Source organism: Halichoerus grypus, chromosome 6, assembly GCF_964656455.1.
Source record: "Halichoerus grypus chromosome 6, mHalGry1.hap1.1, whole genome shotgun sequence".
In the NCBI taxonomy this organism is placed as follows: domain Eukaryota; kingdom Metazoa; phylum Chordata; class Mammalia; order Carnivora; family Phocidae; genus Halichoerus; species Halichoerus grypus.
This window is the reverse complement of record NC_135717.1, coordinates 138,262,116-138,287,976: the sequence shown is the minus strand read 5'-3', so window position 1 is coordinate 138,287,976 and position 25,861 is coordinate 138,262,116. Positions and strand designations below refer to the sequence as shown.

General features: G+C 35.2%; 1 protein-coding gene across 2 annotated transcripts in view; it reads right to left on the bottom strand.

Annotated features, from left to right (window-relative positions):
* The window catches only part of ZDHHC17 (zDHHC palmitoyltransferase 17), a 92,286-nt gene that overhangs the window by 40,631 nt on the left and 25,794 nt on the right, over window positions 1-25,861 (bottom strand). For both annotated transcript variants that reach the window (XM_036080845.2, XM_078076336.1), the window contains 5 exons: window positions 19,238-19,360; window positions 11,490-11,567; window positions 10,744-10,888; window positions 5,513-5,577; window positions 4,702-4,864 (listed from right to left, as the gene is read on the bottom strand). In XM_036080845.2, coding sequence (XP_035936738.1) covers window positions 4,702-4,864; window positions 5,513-5,577; window positions 10,744-10,888; window positions 11,490-11,567; window positions 19,238-19,360 — 574 coding nt within the window. The remainder of the gene's footprint in view (window positions 1-4,701; window positions 4,865-5,512; window positions 5,578-10,743; window positions 10,889-11,489; window positions 11,568-19,237; window positions 19,361-25,861) is intronic.

The window sequence follows — 25,861 nt, the reverse complement described above, 5'->3', positions numbered from 1 at the left end:
CTAACAGTTGTATAACTATAACACAAAGTATAATTTTTCATATTCTTTGAAGAATGCCACTTTTACTCCTCTTACAGCCATATCCAGATTTGCAGACCACATCTTTGTTATAATTCATGATTATCAACTAGACTCTCTTTCTTAACACTTAAAATGAAAAATGGAAAAATATACAGGCATAGATAAACTTTGTCAAATTCCTGGACAAAGAATCTAGGTTGTTTTTAATTAATGAATTTTTCCCTTTTGAAATTCACAGCAATTTAAATTTACTTAATTAGCCTGCCATTCCACATAGCTAAAAGGCACTACACCTCAAATTACATATGACTAAAATAGAACCAATTCCTATCACCCTCGCCCCAAGAAAGTCTTCCTTCAGTCTTCACAACCTCAATATATATCACAAGACATTTATTTATTCAGTCATCAAGACTTCCTTTCGCCCTCATATCTAATCTACTCTACACTATCATTTCCAAATCCATTCATTTCTCTCCATCTCTACTCCTACAACCGTAGGCTAAACTAACATCACCTGCCTGATTTATTACAATGGCCTAACTGATTTTCAACCATCCCCTCCATTTTCTTAATTCTTCAATGCATTCTCCATCAGGAACCAAAGTAGTCTTTTAAAAATATTTAAAACACAAAGATTACAAAGCCAGCCTACGCAAATCCTTCCAACTGCTTCTCATGACTGAGAATATAATTAAAGTTCTTATCATGGCCTTGCGTGATCTGGCACCTGGCTCTCTCAGTGACTTCACTCCTTTGCTCACTGCACTCAGTCCAGACTGTCATTTTCTGCACCTCTAACATGGCAAGCTTGCTCCTGGCCTTGGGACTTGCACTTGCAGGCTTCTCTACACGGAAAGTTTTTTCCCACATTATCTTTGTATAACTGATCCCTTCTTCATCAGACAAGTCTCAAAGCAAATGTCATCTCCTCAGAGGTATTCAGAAGTCGCTCACAGCCCTCATCACTGTACCACAGGTGCCTGTGTGCATGCACACGCATGTTTTAATTAATTTAATGTCTATTTCCTTAATACAATGTAAATTCTGAGAGAATATGGACTTCATCTGTCTTGAACACCTTGACTCCCCAGCACTAATATTTGTTGAATGAATGAATGAATAAATGGTTTCCATTAGAAGGTGGTGACTAGACCGCAGCATATCAGGAATGCCAGATTCCATTAGAAAAAACAGCTGATACTTATTTCATCTTTTAACTTCCATAAAAAGTGCATTTAAAAAAAAAATCTACTTTTCCACCAGTGTGGATAAAAAGATTATTTTTACTCTGAAAGTATAAATATTCCCTGAGGAACTGAAGCAACTCCTTAGACTTTATTTCCTTTAAAAATAATGTCACTCCAAATAAGTCAGAGGAAGATAAATACCATATGATCTCACTTGTACGTGGAATCTAAAAAACAAAACAAAACAAAACAAAACCAAGCTCACTAATACAGAGAACAGAATAGTGGTTGCCAGAAGCAGGGGTCAGGGGTGGGTGAAATGAGTGAAGGGAGTTGAAACATACAAACTTTCTAGTTTTAAAATAAGTTAAGTTCTGGGGATGTAATGTACAGCATGGTTACTATAGTTAATACTACTCTATTGTATATCTGAAAGTTCCTAAGAGAGTAAACCCTGAGGGTTCCTGTCATAAGGAAAAAGGACATTTTGTGACTATGTAATGGTGACAATGCTGACTGGACCTGCTGTGGCGGTCATCCCACAACATGTTCAAATCATTATGTTGTATACCTAGAACTAGCATAATGATGCATGCCAACTATACCTCAATTTAAAAAATAAAATAAAATAAATTTAAAAAATAAAATAATAATGATGATGATGATGACAATGATGATGATGTCACTCCAGAAGCTACCAGAGAATTACATTTAAAATAACTTCCTTTGGGGGGCGCCTGGATGGCTCAGTCGGTTAAGTGTCCAACTCTTGATTTTGGTTCAGGTCATGATCTCAGGCTCATGGGATCGAGCCCCGAGTACAAAGCCATGCTCAGTGAGGAGTCCACTTGAGATTCTCTCTCTCCCTCTCCCTCTGTGCCTCACCCCCCCCCACATGCTCACCCGTGCTCTCTCTCCCAAGAAAAAAAAAAGGTTCTACATGCACAATAATTATATGACATTGTAGCTCTGGAAGGTATTCACATGAACCACACTAGTTAGGAAAGCTACATTCGAGGGGCACCTGGGTGGCTCAGTCAGTTAAGCGCCTGCCTTTGGCTCAGGTCATGATCCCAGGGTCCTGGGATTGAGCCCCGCATCAGGCTCCCCACTCAGCAGGCGGTCTGCTTATCCCTCTCCCTCTGCCCCTCCCCCTGCTCATGAGTGCTCTCTTTCTCAAAGTAAGTAAATAAAAAGCTACATTGGAGCTTATCCTATCTTGGTACCAAATAATTCATGCACCTGAACCTACAAAATACTAAAAATATAAGGTTCAAACCATATAAATCATCTCAAATATCTCTCTTATCATTACATTTCTGTTGAAATTCATTATAGGTTATTTCTTCTGCTAAGTCTAATAAAAGTTTATGCAATGGTTAATGTGAAGTTCACTATTTATTTGAAAAGACATTAAATTTACAAACTGCACTTCAAATACCTAAAGATCATGATCCAAGTGAAGTTACGTAAATTCTATATGGATAGAAAAGATATTTTTAAATGGTCTAAAAATACATACTACTAGCTTCAAATTTCAGAACTGTATAGTCATATTGTCACAATTTTTAGCATTCTTGTAATTTCAATATATTGCTGTGGCTCTTGGCAGTCTAGGGAGACTCAATATTTGCCACAGTAAAACTGGTTCTACCTTTTCAATAATATTAATGCCAAATATTCTGAAATATATTCCTGGGGCATGATCATTTTAGGAATGGTTGTCTGGTACCAAAGAGAAGAAAAATAATGCTCTAAAGCAATTCAGTTATAAAACAGAAGGTAAGCTCCCTAATTTTTTCTTATGGGGATCTTGGTTAGCCTTAGTCAAACTCATTCTTTCTTATCCTTTAGGCCTTGAGGTTGGCCTAATTTACTAATTACAGTGTTGTGAACTTTTCTGAGCTTCCTATTTAAAAACATTTGGAAAAGCAAATGTTTCTATCTATAATTTTGGAAGTGGCAGACAGGTATACTAGCAGAGTCATGAAAACTAGCTTAGAGGTAAAGTTCATGACTACATAAATCTTCATTCAGTCTGTCAACAAATATTTAGAGTGCCCATCATGTGTCAGGCACTATGGTATATTGACTTTCCTCTTTTCGTATTTACTGGTAGACATTAGGCCACTCTGATCACTTTGGGTGGAGACAAAAGGACTCGAAAATTTTTTTTTAAAGATTTTATTTATTTATTTGACAGAGAGCACAAGAGAGCACAAGCAGGGGGAACAGTAGAGGGAGAGGAAGAAGCAGGCTCCCCACCAAGCAGGTAGCCTGATGCGGGGCTCGATCCCAGGACCCTGGGATCATGACCTAAGCCGAAGGCCGACGCTTAACCATCTGAGCCACCCAGGCACCCCAGGACTCGAAATTTTAAAAAGAAAGAAAAGATATGGATTTCTCAATTTCTTATGGTTTCCAACAAGGTATTTGATATTTACTTTTAACTAAATATTTTTAATTAAACTCATTTTTAAAAATTGGTTAAAATTTTAAATACATTAGGCTCCATATAGCTAGTCTAAGCTGTATTATTTTCGGTAGCTCAAGCTCAAAGTAATCGAATACAGAAAGAACTATTCATTGGAACATAAATAGATGCCCTGATCCAGCAGGAGATAACCTACTTTTTGACTGCCATTTCGGATTATTATGTGGCTCAAATCTCTTTCAAATTTAATTAGCACATATCCCTTAGAAATTTAAGAAACATGACTCAGAAAATACTATGGTTTATAGTCAAAATTAAAGAACATTTGTCAAAGGGCACGAAGTTATTTATGAATTCACATTACTGAAAGATGATACTTAAAAGTTGAAAGTCATTTCATAGAAAGAGTTCCTGAAAGACGTGGTGGATCCTGAAGCTTTAAAAATGAGAATGCTTAAAATTTAAAACTACCAATAGAATTTTCTTTGAAGTACTCATAAAATGTCTACAAATTTCTAAATGGTTCAGAGTGTAAATGTTAATTGTGTTTTGTTCTTAGATAATTTTGTATACTTTTCCTGGATTAGTCCAACATCTGAGGGAGGTGGGGACTTTCCTATAAACATCATAAAGCTGTCTATCATATTTAAAGGTCTTGACCTTTAAAATAAAACAATAACCAGTCAAAGAATTACTAAAATTATTATGCATAATGTAGTTTAACTACAAACTTGTGATTCTCTGTACTGACCTTCTTAAAGAAACCAGAAAACTATTCCATTCAGCTATAAAGATAGGGATTATATAATTTAATTTTCAAAAGTCAGTAAGAATTCACTAATGAAAAGGCCATCAAAATCTGAAAATTACTTCAATACTGAAAGACAAAAGTAAATAAATCATTCTTTCCAAAGAAATTCTCACATGGAAGCAAAGGGTTGAGCTTAAATAAGAGGTTTCTTCCATTTTTGACAGGCTGTGAAAAAAACCTATTTTTTACTGAGGAATTAAGATCTTAACATTTCACATAGCATAATCAATACAGGATATTTTTACCTTGATGTTCTGGGCATCAACATTAGCCCCAGCTTCCAGAAGAAGACTAATGACTGTGGTATTCCCTGCTAGTACTGCCCAATGCAGAGCAGTGTTTTTGTGATACTTGTCACCAAGGTTAACTGAAACATTGAATGTTAAAAGCAATCTAGTTGGATCCACACTGAAAAGGAAAAAAAAAAAAAACAACAACAACAACCCTAATTTCAATTATAGAAATCATTACAGACACTAAACTGATTGTGGTTGCATTTGCATTCCATCTTGGAACACTTCTAATCTAACCTATACTCAACCTTATAATCAGTACTGAGAGAACATTCTAATATGAAGTATTAAGTATGTGCAACACCATATAAAGTATGGCCCCTCAAAAGAGGGCATACTTGGTCCTGACATTTTCTAATTTTGATTAGGGAGTAAGGTCATTAATATCTATATAATTAAACAATTAAATTTTTAAGTTTAAATCTGGATTATTCCAAAAACGTTTTCAGGTGACTTACTAATTAATATATTAAACCTGCCAGTATACAAATAACATGAAAAAAATAGTTCTTAAAAATATGGTAACATCTTTCATTCTTAAAAATTGCTAAAAGAGGAATAGATTAAGAATACTACAATTACCAAGGTCAAGATAAGCACAGAGATTCAAATATTCAAAGAGGTAATTTATTATATACTATGTACTCATAATAAGAATTTTAAATATTAACAAACAGAACATTAACTGCTTTTCCTCATTATTTATTTTACATTTTAATATGCTGAAAATGATCTGAATAAATATTTTATAATGATTACATACCTATGTGTTCTATAAGCTGCCCACATTAAAGGTGTCATTCCATTCTGATCCATCATATCTACATCCTGATAGAATAAAAAGAAAAAAGTCAGACAGTAAAAATTTCTAAGTTCCTACCAAATTTACTCAGAAAAATCTAATTTACATATCACAAGAGAAGCCAATATAACACTCCTCAATCAAGGCTGATTTATGAAAAATTTTTTTAACTTTTTAAAATAAAACTATTGTCACTAAATATTTTAATTAATGGGCATGTATTTAATTGACTATACATTAAATATGTATTTAATTAACACACATTTATAGATTTCCTTTTTCAGATGCCTTAATCACCCTTTCAATGTTTTGCATTTAAAGACCTTGACCTACTCTTCATCTTTCATCCACAGAGGATAAGTTAAATGATTTAAGTCTGTGAAAAACTGATTTATACTAATTCATGGTAAGAGGGAATAATGAAACCCTGTTTATTTCTAGGCATTTCAAAACAAAGAATAAAAAGACGTATCTTTTCAATAAACTCAAAAAAGTCTGTTTGCTTTTTATTGTTATGCACGTACATTTTTAGAGACAAATAATTCTGTAAAATTTGTGGTGATAAAGCAATTCTCTGCCTTACTCCCCACTATTTTCACCTCTTTTAGCCCTCCACATCTTAAAATAAGATGCTTGAATTACTACTTTCTGATTTTTCAGTTTTAGGCATTATCTTCTGAGACTCTTCAGTATGCAAAATGAGAATTTCTCTCTTTACTCTTCCTGAGCCATCACAAATAATGCACCTCTCTATTCTTCCAAGAGATCTATTGTATTTTTGGTTCTATAAATGTTTGATATTTATATTATTATAAATGTATATGAATGCTATTCCCAGCAAAATAGTGTAGTAAACCATGATTATTTTTCTTCTCCTACCCAACTTTTTGCTTTCCTATGGCACTTCCCCCTGGCTTTCCTTAGTTTTTTTAACACATTACAATTAAAACTACCATCTAGTCAACCAAAACTCTTCCCTAGTTATCTAAATCTCCTTTCAAGACATCCTGATGCATCAGGGATTCTATCAGTTTCACTTCCCTAAAATTATCTCTCCTAACTCCAATCTGGACTAATTATCCTACATGCCTGAGACATCTATCTCATTAACTAGGAGTTCTTTGACGATTGAACTTATATTAAATTCATCTTTGTATTCCCAGGGCCCAGCAGAGTAAATGATCAAAAACCATTTGCTAAGTGAAAAGACATGTTTATCTACCTACTCGTTTGGGAAAGGCATAGGCTTTAGAATAAGACAGACATGGTTTTGAATTCTTAGCTGTGCCACTTAACAGCTATAAGACTGGCAAAATTACTTTAATTCTCTATGCTTCGACTTCCTCATCTAAAAATGCAAATATAAATAATGGCTTCATAAGATCCCTGTGATGATCAAATGGAATAATGTGTGTAAAGCACCTAGTCCACAGCCTAGAACATAAGAGACATTCAATAGATAATAAGTTTCCTCTTCTTCCCTTCCCTATCACCCATTCCTGGATTATATAAAGGCAGCAGTTCTAATCCAAGTTGTGTTATCTATCTAACACACCAGTCAGTGCAGAGAGGACAGAGTTATAGTGAGTACACTGCAAAACACTCTATACTTCTATACAGCAGTTCTCTGTGAGCCACTATTACCAATGGGAATACGTCTCAAATGTGAACATTAGCCAAGTGTACTGAAGCAGAAAAAATGCTGAGAACCAGTACATTAGACAAACTAGAACACACATCCTTGGACATCATTAGATTTAGTCCCTCATCATGAATACCGTAATCAAAAGTTATACCTTATCCATTATAAATCCATTTACAGATTTACGTTAACTTTGGTTGGGAACATCTTATGTAACCTCACTCAGTATTTCCAATATACACATTGATTTTTTTTTTCAATAAAAATCTTTAAGAAAATCTCAGAAATGAGAAGCTTCCTCGTTCTTTACATGAGTCAAGTACTAACTATTTTACTTCCTTCAGGGTCCTAATTTTAAGAGAGCCCAACTAAATTTGATGTCCAATTAAAACAAACACGTAAATTCTTGTTTTAGTTTCTTCTTCCTTCTTAGTTGTTTTTTCATATCTTTTTAAAAAAGTGATGGTATTAAAAAATATCAATAAGTAAAATTAAAAATGTAAAATAATGCCACATCTCTAGAGTACTAAAAGAAAAATGAAATTCAACCTTTTCTTTCTTTGGGTCGGGGTTTAAAACTTGGTACTTCTTTTCCAAGTTCAGCCTGGACGTATGGGTATTCTCTATTAGGAAGAATTAACAAGCCCAGATCAAAAGCTTATGGGGATTCCATGATCAACAGGGCTCCATAACTTAGCATTTTCCCTTTTCTCCTGAAAATCATCCAAAAGAATTGGTAGTGAGCACTACATATATTTCAACAGTATAACTAAAATGAAACAAATGTGAAGAACAGAATGACAAACTAAATGGAAATGTTATATGCCCTAAGAATGTAAAACTGATACAATTAACAAAAAATGGAGAAAATGGAAAAGGTTGAAAAGAAAATATAAGTACCTAATCTGTAATAGCTATGAGTCAAAGAATATTAAATATTAAAGCTGAAAAATCAAGTAATAGAAATGTAGTTATACCTATCAGAACAAAGTTAACACTAAAAAAAACAATATTATAGACTAAAGTCAGTGAAAGACAGGGAAGAGAAAGAAAAAGAGAAAGAAAAAATAAAAACATACTAATTTTATTATTACTTATAATTGGGAACTAATCAAAACTAGCAAGATTTGAGCAAACATCTGATTGAAATAAGACAGAAAGAGAACTGTGTGACTAAGGAAAGGATTTACCAAGCAGATAAGATCAAGCACAAAGGCCCAAAGACAACAGCATGGCTCTTCAAGGAACAGCAGGAAGACTGGTGTGTCAAAGCAGCGTAAGGGGGAGATGACAAAAGATGGGCCCGTGAGGTATCTCAGACTAGATTACACATGGTTCTGTAGTGCTTCTGTAGGGAAGGACTTTGGACTCCATTCAAAGTATGATGTGATGAATACTAGAGGAGTTTCTTTTATAATTAGTGTATACATGGAAAAAATTCTGGGAAAATAATATACTAAACTGTTAAAGAAAGTGATCTCTGGGGGGGAGGGGTAAGGGTAGAGGTGGAGTTTCATTTTCTAAGTCATACTCTTCTCTTACGTTCGACTATTTTACAATAAGCATGTTAGTTTTGTAGTAAAAAAAAAAACAAAGACAAAAACAAACTTACTCATAAAAAAGAAAACCAATTGCCAGACATTTATTATCATCGTGCATTTATTATACAAAAGGTACTGTGACAGGTAGAAATCCCTGTGCCATAAGAATTTTATAGCCAACATCCTATACCAGAGTTAAAAAAGATTACTGAAACATCCAAACCCCAAAACCAATAAGCTAACAAAAAGACAAAAAACTTATACCACTTCTCTTACCCAGTTAAAAAAACAAAAGAAACAGTGAACGCATATTGTAAATTTTACCTGCAAAATAAAAGGCCACTAACAACACTATCATGTGTTACAGCACCATCTACTGCTCCAAACCCCAGTCTAAAAGAAACTTGGGAGAACGAAAGTAATCTCCTGTGGCAGCTAGTATCCAAACATGGCCACCAACAAACCTCACCTGCTGCTCTACCCATCTGTTCCCACAATGAACGTGAACTGGCCCAGTTACTTGCTTTAACTGACAGAATGGAGCAGAAATGTTGCTGTGCCAGTTCAAGACATAAGACTTATAAAAGGCAGACTGCTGGGGCGCCTGGGTGGCTCAGTTGTTAAGCGTCTGCCTTTAGCTCAGGTCATGATCTCAGGGTCCTGGGATCGAGCCCTGCATTGGGCTCCCCGCTCAGCGGGAAGCCTGCTTCTCCCTCTCCCACTCCCCCTGCTTGTGTTCCCTCTCTCGCTGTGTCTCTGTCAAATAAATAAAATCTTAAAAAAAAAAAAAAGGCAGACTGCTTCTGCTTTTGTTCCTTTGGGAGCTCCCACCACGGAAGAAGTCTACTTCCCTGCTTAGAAAGACAATGTGCAGGGGTACCATGGAGAAGGAATTCTAAGACTATGGAGTAAAAGAGAGGACTTGCTATCTCAGCACTCCAACTGAACCCAGCCTTTTACATTCCTATTAAGGCATAAGGTATGAGTGAGCCATCCTCCATTCCAGTCAAGCCCCCAGATAACTGTAACCCCCAGCCATTATCACAAGGTAAAGAACCACCCAGCCAAGCCCAGTCAAGCTAAGGTAATAAATGGTTGATACTGTTCTAAAGCCATTAGATTTTGGGGGGAGTCTGTAAACACCGTAATAGGTAATAACCCCCCTCTTCCAGCAATTAGCCAGTCTGTGCCTCTTACACTATAATGCACAACACACAACTGTCATTGTGTGGCACTGCCAACAACAAGTATCTTAAAGTATTTATAAAATAAATACTACTCAAACTCCAAATCTGCGTAAAATTTAAAATAAATACGTTAACAGCAATGAATTAAAATCATTTATCTTACTCTTATGATGAGATCCTTAGCCATAAAGCTAATGTTTAAGTATAACCAGAGAAAACACATGAAAGAAAAACTGAGTGACATTAATTTCAACAAAATACATTTATGACAAAAACATGGCATATATAGACTGGTACCTGTTTAATGTGATTATAGTCAGTACACACTCATGAAGAATCAGGAAGAAGCACTTAAATCATGAGAAGTTTTCTGACATGAAGAAGCAGCATTATTTTATGCAGCAGAAAATGAGAAACTGATCCTAAAGAATTTATCCCCCACTCTGAGAAGTAACTTAATAGAGAAAATAACCAGCAAAATGTTCAAATAAGCTTAAATGAATTCAGATTATATTCAAAAGATGTAAGTAAGGGGAAAAAAAGATACCTAAATTTTCTTACTTTCTGGGATTCATCTCTATCATTCTCAGAAATAAAAGATACAACTTAATGGATCATTACCTGGTTCTTGAATATCTTATTTTTAACTTAACTATATTTATTACCTCAATCTCAAACTAACTATATTATCTGTTCTCTTCATCCATCAGAAAATACTATTTAAATATCATCAGGTTGTTACACTTGTAACACCAATGATATTAGGCATTTAAACCATGAAGAACATCTGATTAAAATCCACACCATTGTGATTTTTTTTACCTGTCCTTTTGCTATGAGATAAGCAACAATTGAGGTATGTCCAAACTGAGCAGCCAGATGAATACAGCTACATCCTTCTCCATCAATTAATGAAGGATCTGCACCATATTTCATTAGTTGCACAACCATAGATAGATGACCTTGTCTAAAACATAAAAGAATAAACACTTAAATATATAATGTTATTTCAAACAGGATCTCCTGGAAAGATCTTTCTTAAATAGGGCAATGGTAGAAAAGATTACACAATTTTTTTTTAATTTCTTAAAATAGGTATATGTCAAGACATGCTTAGGATTTTATGGTTCTTAAGTCTCAACTGAAATAAGAGTCTTTTAAATTTTATAAAGATACTTATAACTTCTTTAAATATGTAACAAATAGTTACTATATTCTATTAATCCTATTCAAATATAATCTTAATTGTCCCATGAACTGGGCAACTTCTTTAATTGTAAATATATAGAGGCTGCGTAAGTATTACATTTACAAATCCAAAGTTTAACTCAATCGTAAACTAACTGGATTAATATCAGCATGGTGAATTCCCTAAAGACACTTTGGGACAATAAACTTTGCTGCCAATGCAGGTCACACTGTGTAGCAATATATTAGTATACTGTTGATATTAACTATTAGCATAAGTTTTCTCATTCATTTTAGCATATCATTAAAAAAGGAAAAGTTGTTTAGTTATAGACTAATAAAGGAACCAAAAGAAAAAAAATCCAGAAGCAAATTTAAACCTTGTGGCCCAGTGCAATGGAGTGGAATTTAGGTCTCCTCCAAGTTGATCCACAATAGCACCTTTCGAAATATAGTATCTATAAGACAAAATTTTAAATAATTTAGACAACTTTCATTTTCAATTTTAAGAAATTATGTAAAAAATAAAGAAAAAAATGTTTTCCATTGTAGACCTCATGCTAGTTTATGCCTTTGATGATAAACAATCTTTTGTGATCTTTAAAAAATATATTTAGTAGAATTTTATATCAAACACATTACTCCTTTGTTCTAGAAGTAAAAGGAAAGTAATTTTTTTTGAAGTTACAAAAAAGAATAGTAATGCCAATAACAATCATATAAAGAAGAAGGCAGTCAGAGAACCACAAAGACTTGGATCAGAGCGCAGCAGCAGATAGAAAGTTGTAGAATAGGCCACTTAGTCTACTATAGGGAGAAGCTCAGCTTTATGAGCTTTACTTTCCTCCCAAAATTACTGTAGATTAAATCAAACAATATATGTACAAGACTTATAAATTTTAAGTATAACACAGAGGTTCTTTACAATGCCTTGTTATACCTTTAAAGCTGTGTTGCTTTAAAAAGGAAGAACCACCTCATTGTTTAATATATTAACATAATAACATCTGATATCCTCTGAAATGAACAGGACCTAGCTGCTTACCATAATGTTTACTTTGGATTGATCAATGAATGAATCTTGAATATAAATGATTTCAAGCCTTTGATGTCAAATGCTTGATGGTGAATATTACTGAGATTCTTAAACTGTTCTAAGTGATTACTGCTTCAGATCACTAATGCATTTACTTCTAATGTATATAGTTTTAAACATTTAATATACTCATACTTACATGCCTGATGCAGAAATTTATTGCTTTATGTATCTGTTAAATTGGTGTTTTTAAAGCATTATGTAACAAAGGGCCAAACTCCACTCCATCATGTAAAATAGTTTAAAGTAACGTAACAAAATATTTCCAGACTAAAATATTTCCAGTCCAAAATATCAAAGACATTAGTCTGAACACAAACATTTAACTATTCCTAAATTCTTTCTTAAGGAACTTGGTAGACATTATATAATAGTTGAAAATGGTTTTTTGAGCCCAAAGAGAAGTATAGCTCAGCCAAAGAACAACTTTGATAAGAGCTGCGATGTTTTTTTAAGGCAATTTTATTACCTTCTCTATAGTCAACATATTTGTTCCTGAGTTATTTTTACTCACATTTCAAATCTTTGCTAGGGCTATAGTAATGAATGATTTCCAGACTGGTTCTAAAGTACAACTTTTTTTTTTTTTACCCCCACAGGGATAGGAGAATTTTTTTTTCCGCAAACTAAAGAACAACTTCTATCACCTTTTCATTGTAAACTACTGGAAGGGAAGTACTAAATTTTTACAACATGTTATTCTTTATAGCTGTAAGACCCTAGCTCAAAACCACACAATTCTGAAATGATCATGTAATTCTTATTTTTAAACTCAAGCCTCCCTGCATACTACAAGGTTATCAAGGAATGTTCCTGTAGGTACCAATTAGTGATCCCTAGGTTTTGAGACCAGATCATCAATGAACAAGAGATATCAACAAGTATTTGAAAGATGAAAAGTAAATAGTTAAAACTCAAATGTCTCCAGAGGGGGACACCATTGAGAAGCAAACCAGAATATATTATAAAACCCTAGAAAGACTAAGGGACTAAAGGTAATTGTTACCTCTGTAGAATGCAATGAAAAAACTAGAGTATAAACAGAAACATTGGTTCAAAGTTAATAAAAATTGCTGAAAAAACTGTTGTTTTGTAACTTATGTTCTCACTGAAAGTTCAGTATTTAGCATCACAAACAGGCATTTTAGTGACACTGAAACAAGCAGCTGACGCTGCTAGACAAGTATTTCTTTGTGTACTGTAATGTTCAATCTTAAAATGTGACGACTCAAAATTTTAATATTATTGTAATAATAACTCAAACTCTTCAAGTTCAGATTCATTCTTATGTCCCTAAGCTTCATTGTATGATGATGATTTCTGGCTCCAGCCTCAGGCTCACACTGATTTCAACACTCAACCATTCGGCATTTGCTGAAAAGTGTATTCAGTGTACCTTTACCAGAGAAATTTGAGACTCATGGAATTAAATCAGAGAACCATATGAGACACTATACTGAAAATAGCTATTCAATAAAGTTTACACTCTAAACAACAACTACAACCCCCGGCTCCTCTCCTTGTTCAGGTCAGCTGGCAGACATAACTGAACTCCTTCCCACAAAGAGATCAGAAGATTTTTCTCTAAGAGACACTGAACAACCCCAGAGAAAAATTTCTAGAAACAGATATTTGGGAGGTTCCTGTTATGATCTAAGTTCTACAACTTCCAATCAGCTTTGTTATGTCTCTCCTAAATATGACCAAATAATTGAGGAAAGTTTCAAATATGGAAGGAGACCAAATAAAGAAGCCTAACATAAACAGATAACAGAGAAGAAAAAAGAAACAAAACAAAAATTACAATTAATATCCTCCAAAAAGTAAGAGAAGATAATATACTCATGATATGAAGAACAAAATATTTTCTTAAAAGGGGGGGTGCAGAAATCAAGGGAAAAAATGCTTGAAAATTGAAAATGAAATAGATAAAATTAGAAATTCAAAGAAAGGATTAGAAGATAAATTACATAAATTAAGAAAATCTCCCCAAAGTACAACAGCTATACTAGGAGATAAAAATTACTTGGTATATGAGGTGCCCGGGTGGCTCAGTCAGTTGAGCATCCTACTCTTGATTTCAGCTCAGGTCATGATCTCAGGGTTGTGAGATCAAGCCCCACGTGGGGGTCCAACACTCAGTGCAGAGTCTGCTTGGCATTCCCTCTCTGCCCGTCCCCACCCGCCCACCCCCACTCACGCTCTCTACCTCTCTCTAAAATAAATAAATAAAATGGAAAAAAAAAGTACTTGGGATGATGATAAGAAAAAGAATCAATCTGGTTGGTTTCAGTATCTGAGTTCCTGGGGGGAAAACAGAGAAAACGAAAGTGAGGCACTCTTGAGGGCACCATGCAAGAACAACTCCCTAATCCAAAAAAGCAAGTTTCCAGAAAAAGTGGCCATTTAATGGCCATAAACTGGATTTAAAGTAAGTCAATAAATAAATTAAATAAATAAATAAATAAATAAATAAATAAAGCAAGCAAGCAAGCAAGCCAGGCAGCCAGCCAGCCATATCAGTGCACAATAACGTGAGCTTTCACAAAGTCAGGGATAAAGAAAAAAAAAATGTAATGTTCCCAGGGAAGAAGAATAAGCCACACATACAATGTGTTCTCACAAAATTTTAAACTCAATGTTTTAACAAAGCCCCATATTCCTTAATAAAGCTTTGACTTGAAATCAAACTGAAATCAAGTATTATTAGTTACTCTTGAAGAAGAATCCTAAGGTAATAAGAGATTATTGAAGACAAGAGCTTGAGATAATCTTTTCTATTTTATTATATTGGGGGAAAAGCTGAGAAATAAAGACTTTCACTTGAAAACATTAGAAATACAAACAATCCAGGCTAAGGTGAAGGTCTCCTCCTTTCCATATTATACTTACTTTATACCTTATCATCATGAAAGTGACCCAACTACTTTGTTTGCAGTAAGTCCCTTTAATATACCCTGATGGAACATAACTGTTAGAAGAGACACTTCTCCATGGATCCCTCACATTCCCATATGTCTTGCTAGGTATATGAGTAGAATGCAAGGCCCTGACCACTTTTACACAGGTCATTCTCCGAGTTGTGTTTGTATCAAACAACCTTGAGAGATGAGGTAATGTCTCCCTCTGGAACAAAGAGCAAGCTTGCTCTTATTATAAAAGCACTGAATTCCCCAAGATGCAATACAAACCCACTATGTGTGCTGTATCCATCTGGATAACCTCAAGCCACTCCCACAGGACCTAGGAGTATGAGGGTCCTATGCAAATATGATGTTCATACTGTTTGCTGTGCTATGGATATGCTATAACTTTTAAGCAGGGGTGTAATTCCAGAGTCAGCAGAAAAAGTAACCTTGAGGCTATGAATACCAGTTGTTATTGGAAACTGCCTTTACTCACCATGTTTGTCTTAGGAAAGTAACTTGCTAGATTATGCATTGTGAAAAATTAAGTTTACCTACCTGAAGATATAATATGCACAGAACCGATTATTAACCCACTCCACAATTACTGACTTTCTTCTATAACCTCACTAGTTCACAAGTGGCTTGGGACATTTGTAAGGCAGGCAGTATCAAGTCTTTTTGTCTGTATTTCTCACTTCAGACTTCCCTCTTTATTTTTAAACACAAGACAAATGGAAATTTTTTAACCAACAGGATCTCAATAGTAATATACAAATTAAGAAAATAATAAGGTAATGCTTCAAAATTCTGAGAAAACTATTTTTAATCTGTAAGTCCATGCTCAGCCAAATCACCAATAAGGTGTAAGGGCAGAAATGATAGTAACTTCAAAACACTTACCTCCCAAGTGCTCTGTCTCTCTCAGAAAGCTATCAGAAATTGTGCTCTACTAAAACTACTAAAACCAGGTAGCAACCCAAAAGAGACAAAAACCTGAGATCCAGGAAACTGAGACCAATACTGAAGCAAAGGGATTTCCCAGAATAATGGCAAAGTCTCACGATAATGGCTGCATAGTAGCTCTAAAGAGCAAACAATCTGGGTTGGAGCAGAAAAGTGGAGAATTCAGGAATGATTTCCTCTATCCCCCACCTCCAAAAACGGAACAGATAAATTAGCTGATACTGTTTGCATACAGAGGGATTTTATACTTCTAAGAGTATGGGAAGAATTAGTTACAACATATGGAAAGTTTTAAAAATGAAATAACTGTTACTTCAGGCAAAAATCAAAATTCCACAAGGAGAAAACAGATAATCACAGAACACTTCGGTACTTAGCACTGAGAATTTATATACAACAACTTAAACTTTGCATGGCGATTTAACTAAAACTATAGTAGAGGATGGAAGAATTATTAGTGGTGAGGAGATCTAGGACATCTAGTTATCCCAAAAATAGAAAGTCAAAATATAATAAGTGATAAATCAAGAAATAACAGCATAAAAGCTGGCAATATTTATTAAAATTCAAAATTCAGCTTTCTAACTTTTTTACTCCTATAAATTTTACAGATATATATAAACATAGCAAAATGATATGTGACCAAGATAACAATTACACCAGTGGTTGTTAACGGTAAAAACACCAAAATCAATCTAAATGTCCATCAACAGGAAAACCATTAAATAAATTAAACCCATATAATTGAACATTATATAGCTGTTTAAAAAGAATGATGCAACTCTTATTTGTACTGACAATGAGAAATCTTGAAGGTATATATTTAAATGAAAAAGCAGAAAAAATGTTTGCTGTCATTTTTTTCTAGATAAATGTAGCAACATAAATATATAAAATAAAGAGTAAATACTGAAAGAAACAGCTCAAGGGCTAAAAATAGTTATTTCTGGGCTACAGGACCGAGAGGGTGGGGAGGGACTGCCATTTTCCATTGTAAGCCTTTAAGTACATTACTATTTGAGTTTTCAAAGTGTTTATACACAATTTTGATTAAAATAACACTAACTGAAAAACAGAGGTTGAGAAGGTTAGATCATTTGAATCAACTCTCCCATTAAAGAAAACTAAAAAAGGTCAATGAAATCTAAGAAACATTTCCTAAAAAGTAAAACCTAAGGAGATTAAGAGCATTAACCAGGCCAAGATTCAGGAGAGGGTTAAAATTTGGAGAAGTTAGAAAACCACTTGGGCACCACCTGCCCTAGAGATAATTTGCTGATACAGAAGAGTTGGCTAAGAAGCAAGCTAAACAGGCAAAGCAAAACAAAGGTTGGGACCCCAAAAGGTTATACTGTAGCAGTAATTATGAACCAGAAGTAAACCTGGGTCTAGCCTGGTCTTCAGCCACCTGAGAAATCCAGAAAATCTAAAGCCTTGAAATTAAATTAAAGGTGGGCCTAGCAGAAACAAAAGGAAATCTCATCTTAGGCCTCAAATTATTCAACAAATAATTTTCAAACACAACGTCTAGTACATATTTAAAGATAATCAGGCACAGGAAGGAACAACATTAACAGATACAGATTATCTTCTCAGATACAATTATAAAGTAACTATATTTACTATATTCAAGTATACAAGACAAGACTGAAAATTTCAGCCACAGATGATTTAAGTAATACAGGTTTGAAAAAGATAAATGATAAAAATTCTAGAACTGGAAAATAAAATTAGGAACACATTGAAGAGATTTAACAGCAGATTATACATAGAATAAATGAACTGGAAGGTAAGTCAGAAGTTTCCAGAATGAAGCACACCAAAGGACAGTACATACAAAAGAGAAGAGACACAGAGTATACAATGAAAAGGTCAAAGAGACATTTAACTGTAGTTCCAGAAGGAGAGCAAAAAAAAGAATGGGGTAGAAGCAATAGTTGAAGAAATAATAGTTGAGATTTTTCCCAGAACTGATGAAAACATCAATCCAAAGAATTAAGAATTCCTTGCAATCTCATTCAGGGTAAATAAAAAGAAATCCACACCTACTTACATCATCATGAAACTGCAGAAAACCAGAAACAAAGAGAAAAATCTTAAAAGCAGACAGGAAAAAAAAAAAAAAGCCTTCAAAAGCACAATATTTAGACTGATTTCTCAATAGTAACAGAAGCCAGAAAACAGAGGAATGTTATTTTCAATGAGTAAAACACAAAAATAAAACAAACAAAAACTGCCAACCTAGATTTCTATACCATGTGAAAATTTCTTTCACAAATGAAGATGAAATAAAAACATTTTCTGACAAACAAAAACAGAATTAGACATCAGGAGACCCATTATCAAAGGCAGAGGGAAGGTCAGACAGACAAGAATAAAAAAGAACAAATAAAATGGAGATATGCTCTCTGAAGAAAGTGATTACCTGCTTAACCTTCCTTTAGTATTCAAAAGGGCAATTTCTTTTCCCTAGCCTTAATATCCTAGTTGTCTCTAGACTCTGTATGCTGTACTTAAGTGCATATCTGCAGCTAGTTTATTTCAGATTCATGTCTTCATCTGAAGAACTTATGTCCAAATTGTCAGAGACTGCTAAACTAGATTTACTAAGACTTCCTATTACCCTGACTCTTGCTTATCTAACTACCTCTTATTAATACTAAGCAAGCAGATTAGCAGTAAGTAACAAAAATCATTTACACTTAATATGTATTCATCACTTATGCTGGCATGAATACTTAAAACAGATTATTATTACCTATTATTTTGGTAACCCCTCTTTTCTTTTGTAGCTTTTTCCCCACAGAATTCACATTTTGAATGTGAGCTGCAAATTACACTGCTGAAATCCTGATTCCAACTTTTATTAGCTGCATGTCATCGGTAACATATTTAATCTATTTATGCTTCAGTTTCCACATCAGGAGGACAGCAATTATTATTTCAAGAATTAAAATTAAAGGAAAGATACATGAAAAAGCACTCAGCACAACACCTTGTACAAATGCGTATTCAATATATGTTAAAAACAATTTTCAGGGAAAAAAGGTACACAGAAACTACATTTTAAAAGCAATGAATTTTAGAAAGTATTAACTTTTATAATTATTTGTAATAATTTTATAATAAATAATTACTTTAAAATACAGAAAACACATACTTGACTAAATCTATTCTGTTATTGATGGCAGCCCAATGGAGGAGTGTAACATTTTCTTTGTCTGGTTGCCGTACATCATAACCTGCTTCCACCAATTCTCGGCAGCGTTCATATATTCCGTATCTGGGAAAGAAAGAAAATATGAGATCGTTACTACTATTTGACAAAAAATTTAAAGCTGAAAGTAACATTTCCAGAAAAAAATACTGCTCCATTTTGATACCTGGAAATTATTTTTTTTTATTTATTTGTCAGAGAGAGAGAGAGAGAGAGAGCACAAGAAGGGGCAGCTGCAGGCAGAGGGAGTAGCAGGCTCCCTGCTGAGCAAGGAGCCCAATGTGAGACTCGATCCCAGGACCCTGGGATCATGACCTGAGCCAAAGGCAGGTGCTTGACTGAGCCACCCAGGTGTCCTGATACCTGGAAACTAAAATGGACTTCTCAAGGTAAAATGTTACTTTAAAAATATCAATATTCCGGGGCAACTGGGTGGCTCTGTCAGTTAAGCGTGTGCCTTCGGCTCAGGTCATGATCCCAGGGTCCTGGAATCGAGTCCCACATCGGGCTCCCTGCTCAGTGCGGAGCCTGCTTCTCCCTCTCCCTCTGCTCTCCCACTCGTGCTCTCTCTCTCTCTCACTCTATCTCAAGTAAATAAATAAAATTTTTTAAAAAAATCAATATTCCAACAGCTTTTACTAATCCAGTTAGTAAATTTTTTAGTTTTAAAGGTCTCATCTATAAGAATGCAATATCTCATCAGTTGGAAGAGAAAAGGATACCAGAAATAAAATGTCTAGCGATTGCTTGTTTTTACTAATATCACCACTTATTCCACAAAACACTTAAGGCTGCTTATAAAAATAATAAAATTATGTTAAAAAATATTAAATCACACACACACAAAGAAACATGTTACAAGAGCTTATCAATGATTTTAAAAATGAAAAGAAGGATGCTTCCCAAGCTTCAGGATTCTTTGTTTACAAATTTAGCTTTGATATTCCTGAGGGCAAATGAAAAAGGATGTGTGGGGACGGGAAGCAGGGTGGGTAGGGGAAGAGTCCTGTGAGTTCAAGCCAATGAGGCAGAAGAGAAAGTATACTGGGAGAGTTCTAGGAAAGATGATTTTATTTGATAAAGAAGAAAGGCACTTGTGAAGAGCCTGATCCTTTCCTCCCTTTCAGCTTTTGATCACTGTGTGGCAACATAAAGTTTTTAAGCTTTTTACTATGGAAAATTTCAAGCATAAGCAAAAATGGAGAGAGCAGTACAATAAACCTCCAAGAATCCGTCATGGAGCCTCAAGAACCATCAACTTTATTCTAAACAAAATATATGGTCCTTGGAAATATGAGACACAAAAACAAACTTAAATGAGCTTTGACTATATTTGTAATTTCTCAGAGTGGTCTCCAAAATGGGGAAGGCACACCAAAGGGTGGGGCTGGGGGACATAATGGGACTTTAGAAGCAAATATTAAAACATACCTGTACTCATGGTGTAGTTAATAAACTAAGCTTCACACAGCCTGCACACTGCTGCCCTCACGGGCTGTGTACTATGTGCGCACACACGCACACACACATGCACAAGGCAATCAACCTATGGCAAGAGCAAGAGTTCCATGATTCACAGGAGATGACGGTGGTACCTTAAGTTCTTTGTTCTTTTTCAGAAAGCTGCCTACATGTGCCTAGTGAAGTGAACTAGACGTATTACCTTAAAGAGCAGAATCTACCTCATACTTTAAATGAGAGAAGTGACAAGTGACCACAAAAATCATTTTTTAAAACTTTATGTATGTATGTAATCTCTACACCCAACGTGGGGCTTGAACTCACAACCTCGAGATTAAGAGTTGCACAATCCTCTGACTAAGCCAGCCAGGTGCCCCAAAAATCTTTTTAACCATACAAAGAAGTGAACTGCATTTTCCCTTTAACAAAAGAGAAAAGTATATCAAATTTACTGCCTTTTGGGGGGGCAAGGGCTTGGAGTGGTAGTGATGGCAAATGAATACACAGTATACTATCAACCATATATTCTTAAAATGGGTAAAGACAGTCTGTTCCCCTTCAAGGCAAAGGGGTATTGTAGACACAGTGAGAAAGTAACTACTTTTACTTCAGAAAAAAACTTGCTATAAAGAGAGTATTTTTTAAAAACTGTATGCTGGGAAATGTTTACATCATTATATAATGTAGTTTCTGAAAGATCTAAATATATCACCTATAAAAACCTCATGTGAATGCACTAAAATATTTTGAAACAATCTTGTTAACACCTGCAAACCCATTTATTATAATTATAAAAATACTAAAACCTGAATAGTTTGCAAGAATACAAGGTAAAGTTCAGTAAAATATTTGCCTAGTGAGTAATGCTGAAAAAGTAATTACTATGACTTAGTAAATGCAGCATATGCTGTAATTCTCCCATCATGTAATTATGTATTTTTGTGAGGTTATCTTTTTTCCAGCAAAAGAAAATCATTACAACAAAGTAACCAAGTAAAAAAAAATTTAGGATCAGATTCTGTATCATTATAATATGAAATATTAAACCATCTAAAATAATAATGAAAAGTATATCTAATTACACTACCCTCACTATAAATAAGATTTATGAAAGATATTAAAGACCTAAAGAAATATATATACCAATTTCCCCCAGATTGATCTGCAAATTCAATGAAATTCTAATTAAAATCACAAATGAGTATCTCACGAACTTCTCAAGTAGAACCTAAAATTCATTTGTGAGAGTAAAAAGCCAAAAATAGCTACGACAACTGTGAAGACTAAGAAACGATTAAAACAATGTGGTACTATACAAGATGAAACAAATGAAAGAGTATTTAGAAATGGACCAGAGTGACGTCAGCATCAGAGTAGAATAAGACATCCATCGTTTTGTCCCCCTTCCAACAACAGTAATTTGGCATCTAGTCATGGACAAAAGTGCCTCTGTGGGAGTTGTAGGATCCAGTACCACACTCAAAGGGAGCTGAGAAGTCTCAGCCACCCACGTGTTGGGTAATAGGCATACAGACTTCAGCCCAGCCATGGATCCTGCAGTGGCCCATGAACTGGTTCCAGTCCTTCTTGACAGTGGTCTGGGAACCCTGTACAACACTGTCTTAGACAACCACCCACAGATGAGAAAACCATTGTGGAAGTCCAGGTTTCCAGAGGAGATGTTCTACCACATTATTGCAGAAAAGAAATACAAGTTTTGACACAATGAATAGGAGTACCAAATAGTGAGCTACATGACTGAGGGGCGGGGGGTGAGAAGGGGCTAGGAGAGCAGCAAGACAGGATTCTGGAGAACATTAAGGGGATACAAATCCCACTAACTTCTTTGTGAACTCCATCAAAATACATAAAGAATTTTACAAATCAATTACAAAAAGACAAAAGAACTCAAATGTTTGCTCAGGAAGAAACCCAAATGGCCAATAAACATAGGAAATACATTCAACACCATTTGTAATCAGAGAAAGACCAATCAAAACAGAAAACCATTTCACAACCATTAAATTGACAACAATTATTAGTGTGACAAAACTAGGAGTTAGCAAGAAGTAGTCAAAGAAGAACTCATTTCCTGCAGGTGCAAGTACAAAGTGGTACAGCCATTTTGGAAATCAATTTGGCAATAGTTGGTAAAGTTGAAAGAACATACTGAAGCCAGAAATTCCACTTGAGGAGAACTCTTGTTTATGTACATAGGAAAACAGGAAAAAGGACATTCATTGACGCAAAGTTTGTTATAATAAAAAAGTACTGTAGAAACAATTTTACGTGTCCCTCAGTAAGGAATAATAGAATAATACAAAGCAGTTAAACAATAAACTAGGTCCTTATTTGTCAACACTGATAAATCACAAAAGCTATAGTTTTTTTATTTAAAAAAAAAAAAACAAGCTGTAAAGTGATATGCAGAGTAGAATACAATTTATATAAATTTTAGGCACATATTACAATGACATATTTTGTTTGTAGATGTTTGTAGAAATAAATGTACAGGAATGTTCATGAGAATGATTCACAGCAGTTTCAAGAGAGCTTTCCTTAGGGAGAATGAAGAGAGCACATTGAGCAACCTGTAGCAATTACAGCAAAATGTTAGTAGCATCTGCTTAATCTGACAGTTATAGTCTTCTCTATACTGTAGAATTGAAATGTTTCTTAATTTAAAAAAGTGTTTTTAAAGGTAGAAATTACAGACAGCATACTTTTCAAGAAATAAAATAGAAGAGTATGTGAAGTATAAAGAAAGGTGGTTATTTTTTTCTTAAGATCAAAGATACTGGAGTCTATTTGCTGATGGAAATGATGCATTTGGGTGAGACAGATTAATCCCAAATGAGTGAAAGGAGATATCAAAAGGAGCAGTCTCAAAAGGAAAGATGAATGTAATGCAGTGTAATTTGTTTGCTAAATACAGGTGGCACGATGTGCTCTGATTTTCGACTATACATAACATTCAAGAAAGTAAGAGGGCCACCAGTGAAGTAAGGACCTCCAAAAGTTTGTCCTTCCACAAAAGTAATGAAAAAACTGCCAGAAAGTGTCAAAATCAACTTTTTCAGAACTCTGGGAATTAACAAAAGGCGTCCAGCAATCCAAGGAGCATTCAGTGAAAAAAACAGCTGAATTTCAGTAAGAACAGAGAACTTTGTGGTACTTTAACATACCATAGTACCAGCCTCTCTGCTTGAAAAAATGTTTGTATTCCTGGTACTAGTGTCACCAGCTAGACCCCAAGACCTGACCTCTTATTGCCCACCTGCTTGAACTCACTGACCTTTGTCCCACATTTTTCCTTAAGCTCTTCTTTCCAGCTATCTCAACTCAGGCAAATGGAAACCGAAACCCCCCTCAAGTGATAGCGACTGCCCTGACAAGACCACTAGCTGGCCCACACCACCCAGACCAGTTCGATTCTAACCCCCGAACTGCATGGATGGACTATGGAGTAACCTCTAGAATGACTGACAACTACCTTTATTCATTATAATACTAAAATCTCCGCCCAAAGAGGAGCACAAGCCTCATTTACATAACATACAATGTATGCACAGGCATGTTTCCTTTTCCTTAAGGCAAGTGTGCAACCTTATACCCACCTCTACATGCAATGACAAGAATCCCTTTTAAAATATTCATTCATCATAACCCTACATAAAAGGAACCCATCCAAACTTGCTCAGGGAGTCACAGCTTTGCAAGTTATTCCCCATGATCTCCTCACTTGCTGCAAATAATGTTTACTTGTGCAACAACTCCACCTGGTGTATCTGTGACTCACCAAGAAGTGAACTCACATTGGTTTGGTTACACTAGTAACTAGTAACCAGAGTTCTCTCAAAGCCTCATTCCAAAAGAGAAGTCATTATTTGACCTGTCTGGTGGTTCCCAGACAGGGAAGAGTCCACTCGAAAGGTTCATCTATTGAACCTCACTTAAACTCATTAAAAGCTTCACCTTGGGGGTTGTTTGTCAAATGTTTTAACATCACAGCTGCTTAAGAGGATGGGTGACAGTTGGGTCCAACAAGAGACAAAGCAAAAAGCTTAAAAGCAAAAGCTGAGGAATAAGATATTCATAGGGGCTTTGAAAAGCTCAGACATATCCCTGGAAATCTAGAAGGCCATACACAAGCTTAAGGTCGTGTGCACATGTTCAACAAAGACCGAGGAAGGCCCGAAGCTCTCAGGTCTAATTGACCTTGAGGTTCTGGGCAAGCAAAAAGCGAAGGCTAAGGCTCTAGTAAGCTGCCTGGCAGAGTGCTAAGTGTCCTAACATACACACACACACACACACACACACACACACACAGTTCCTCAACAAAGATCAGGCCTACTGGTTGTAGGGATTTAAGAAGTTTCTGTCCAGTTATTTACTGACCACTACCTAACTGAGCAGAGGCTTCAGTGGCCACACCATGACAAAAATACAGACTTTACAGAATTAGTTTAGAAATGGTATAAATAACAACAAACCCCAGGAGAATCTGATAGAAAAACTATCACCTCAGGGGCGCCTGGGTGGCTCAGTCGGTTAAGCATCTGCCTTTAGCTCAGGTTATGATCTCAGGGTCCTGGGATCAAGCCCTGCATTGGGCTCCCTGCTCAGTGGAGAGTCTGCTTCCCATTCTCCTTCTCTCTCAGTGCTCTCTCTCCCTCTCTTGCTCTCTCTCAAATAAATAAAATCTTTTTAAAAAAAACTATCACCTCATAGAATTTGAATAGTCCGGTTTTCAATAAAAAAAAATTACAAGACATGCAAAGGAACAAGAAAGTATAACCCATTGGGGGGGAGCAATTAATAAACTGTCCCTGAGGAATCCCAGACATTGGACTGACTAGAGAAAGACTTTAATCAGCTATGTTAAATCTGTACAAAGAGCGGGACGCCTGGGTGGCTCAGTCGGTTAAGCGGCTGCCTTTGAGTCCCACATCAGGCTCCTTGCTCAGCAGGGAGCCTGCTTCTCCCTCTCTCTCCCTCTGCTTGTGCTCTCTCTGTCAAATAAATAAAATATTAAAAAAAAAATCTGTACAAAGAGCTAAAGTATGAGAACAATGTCTCACCAAATAAAGAATTACCAATAAAGAG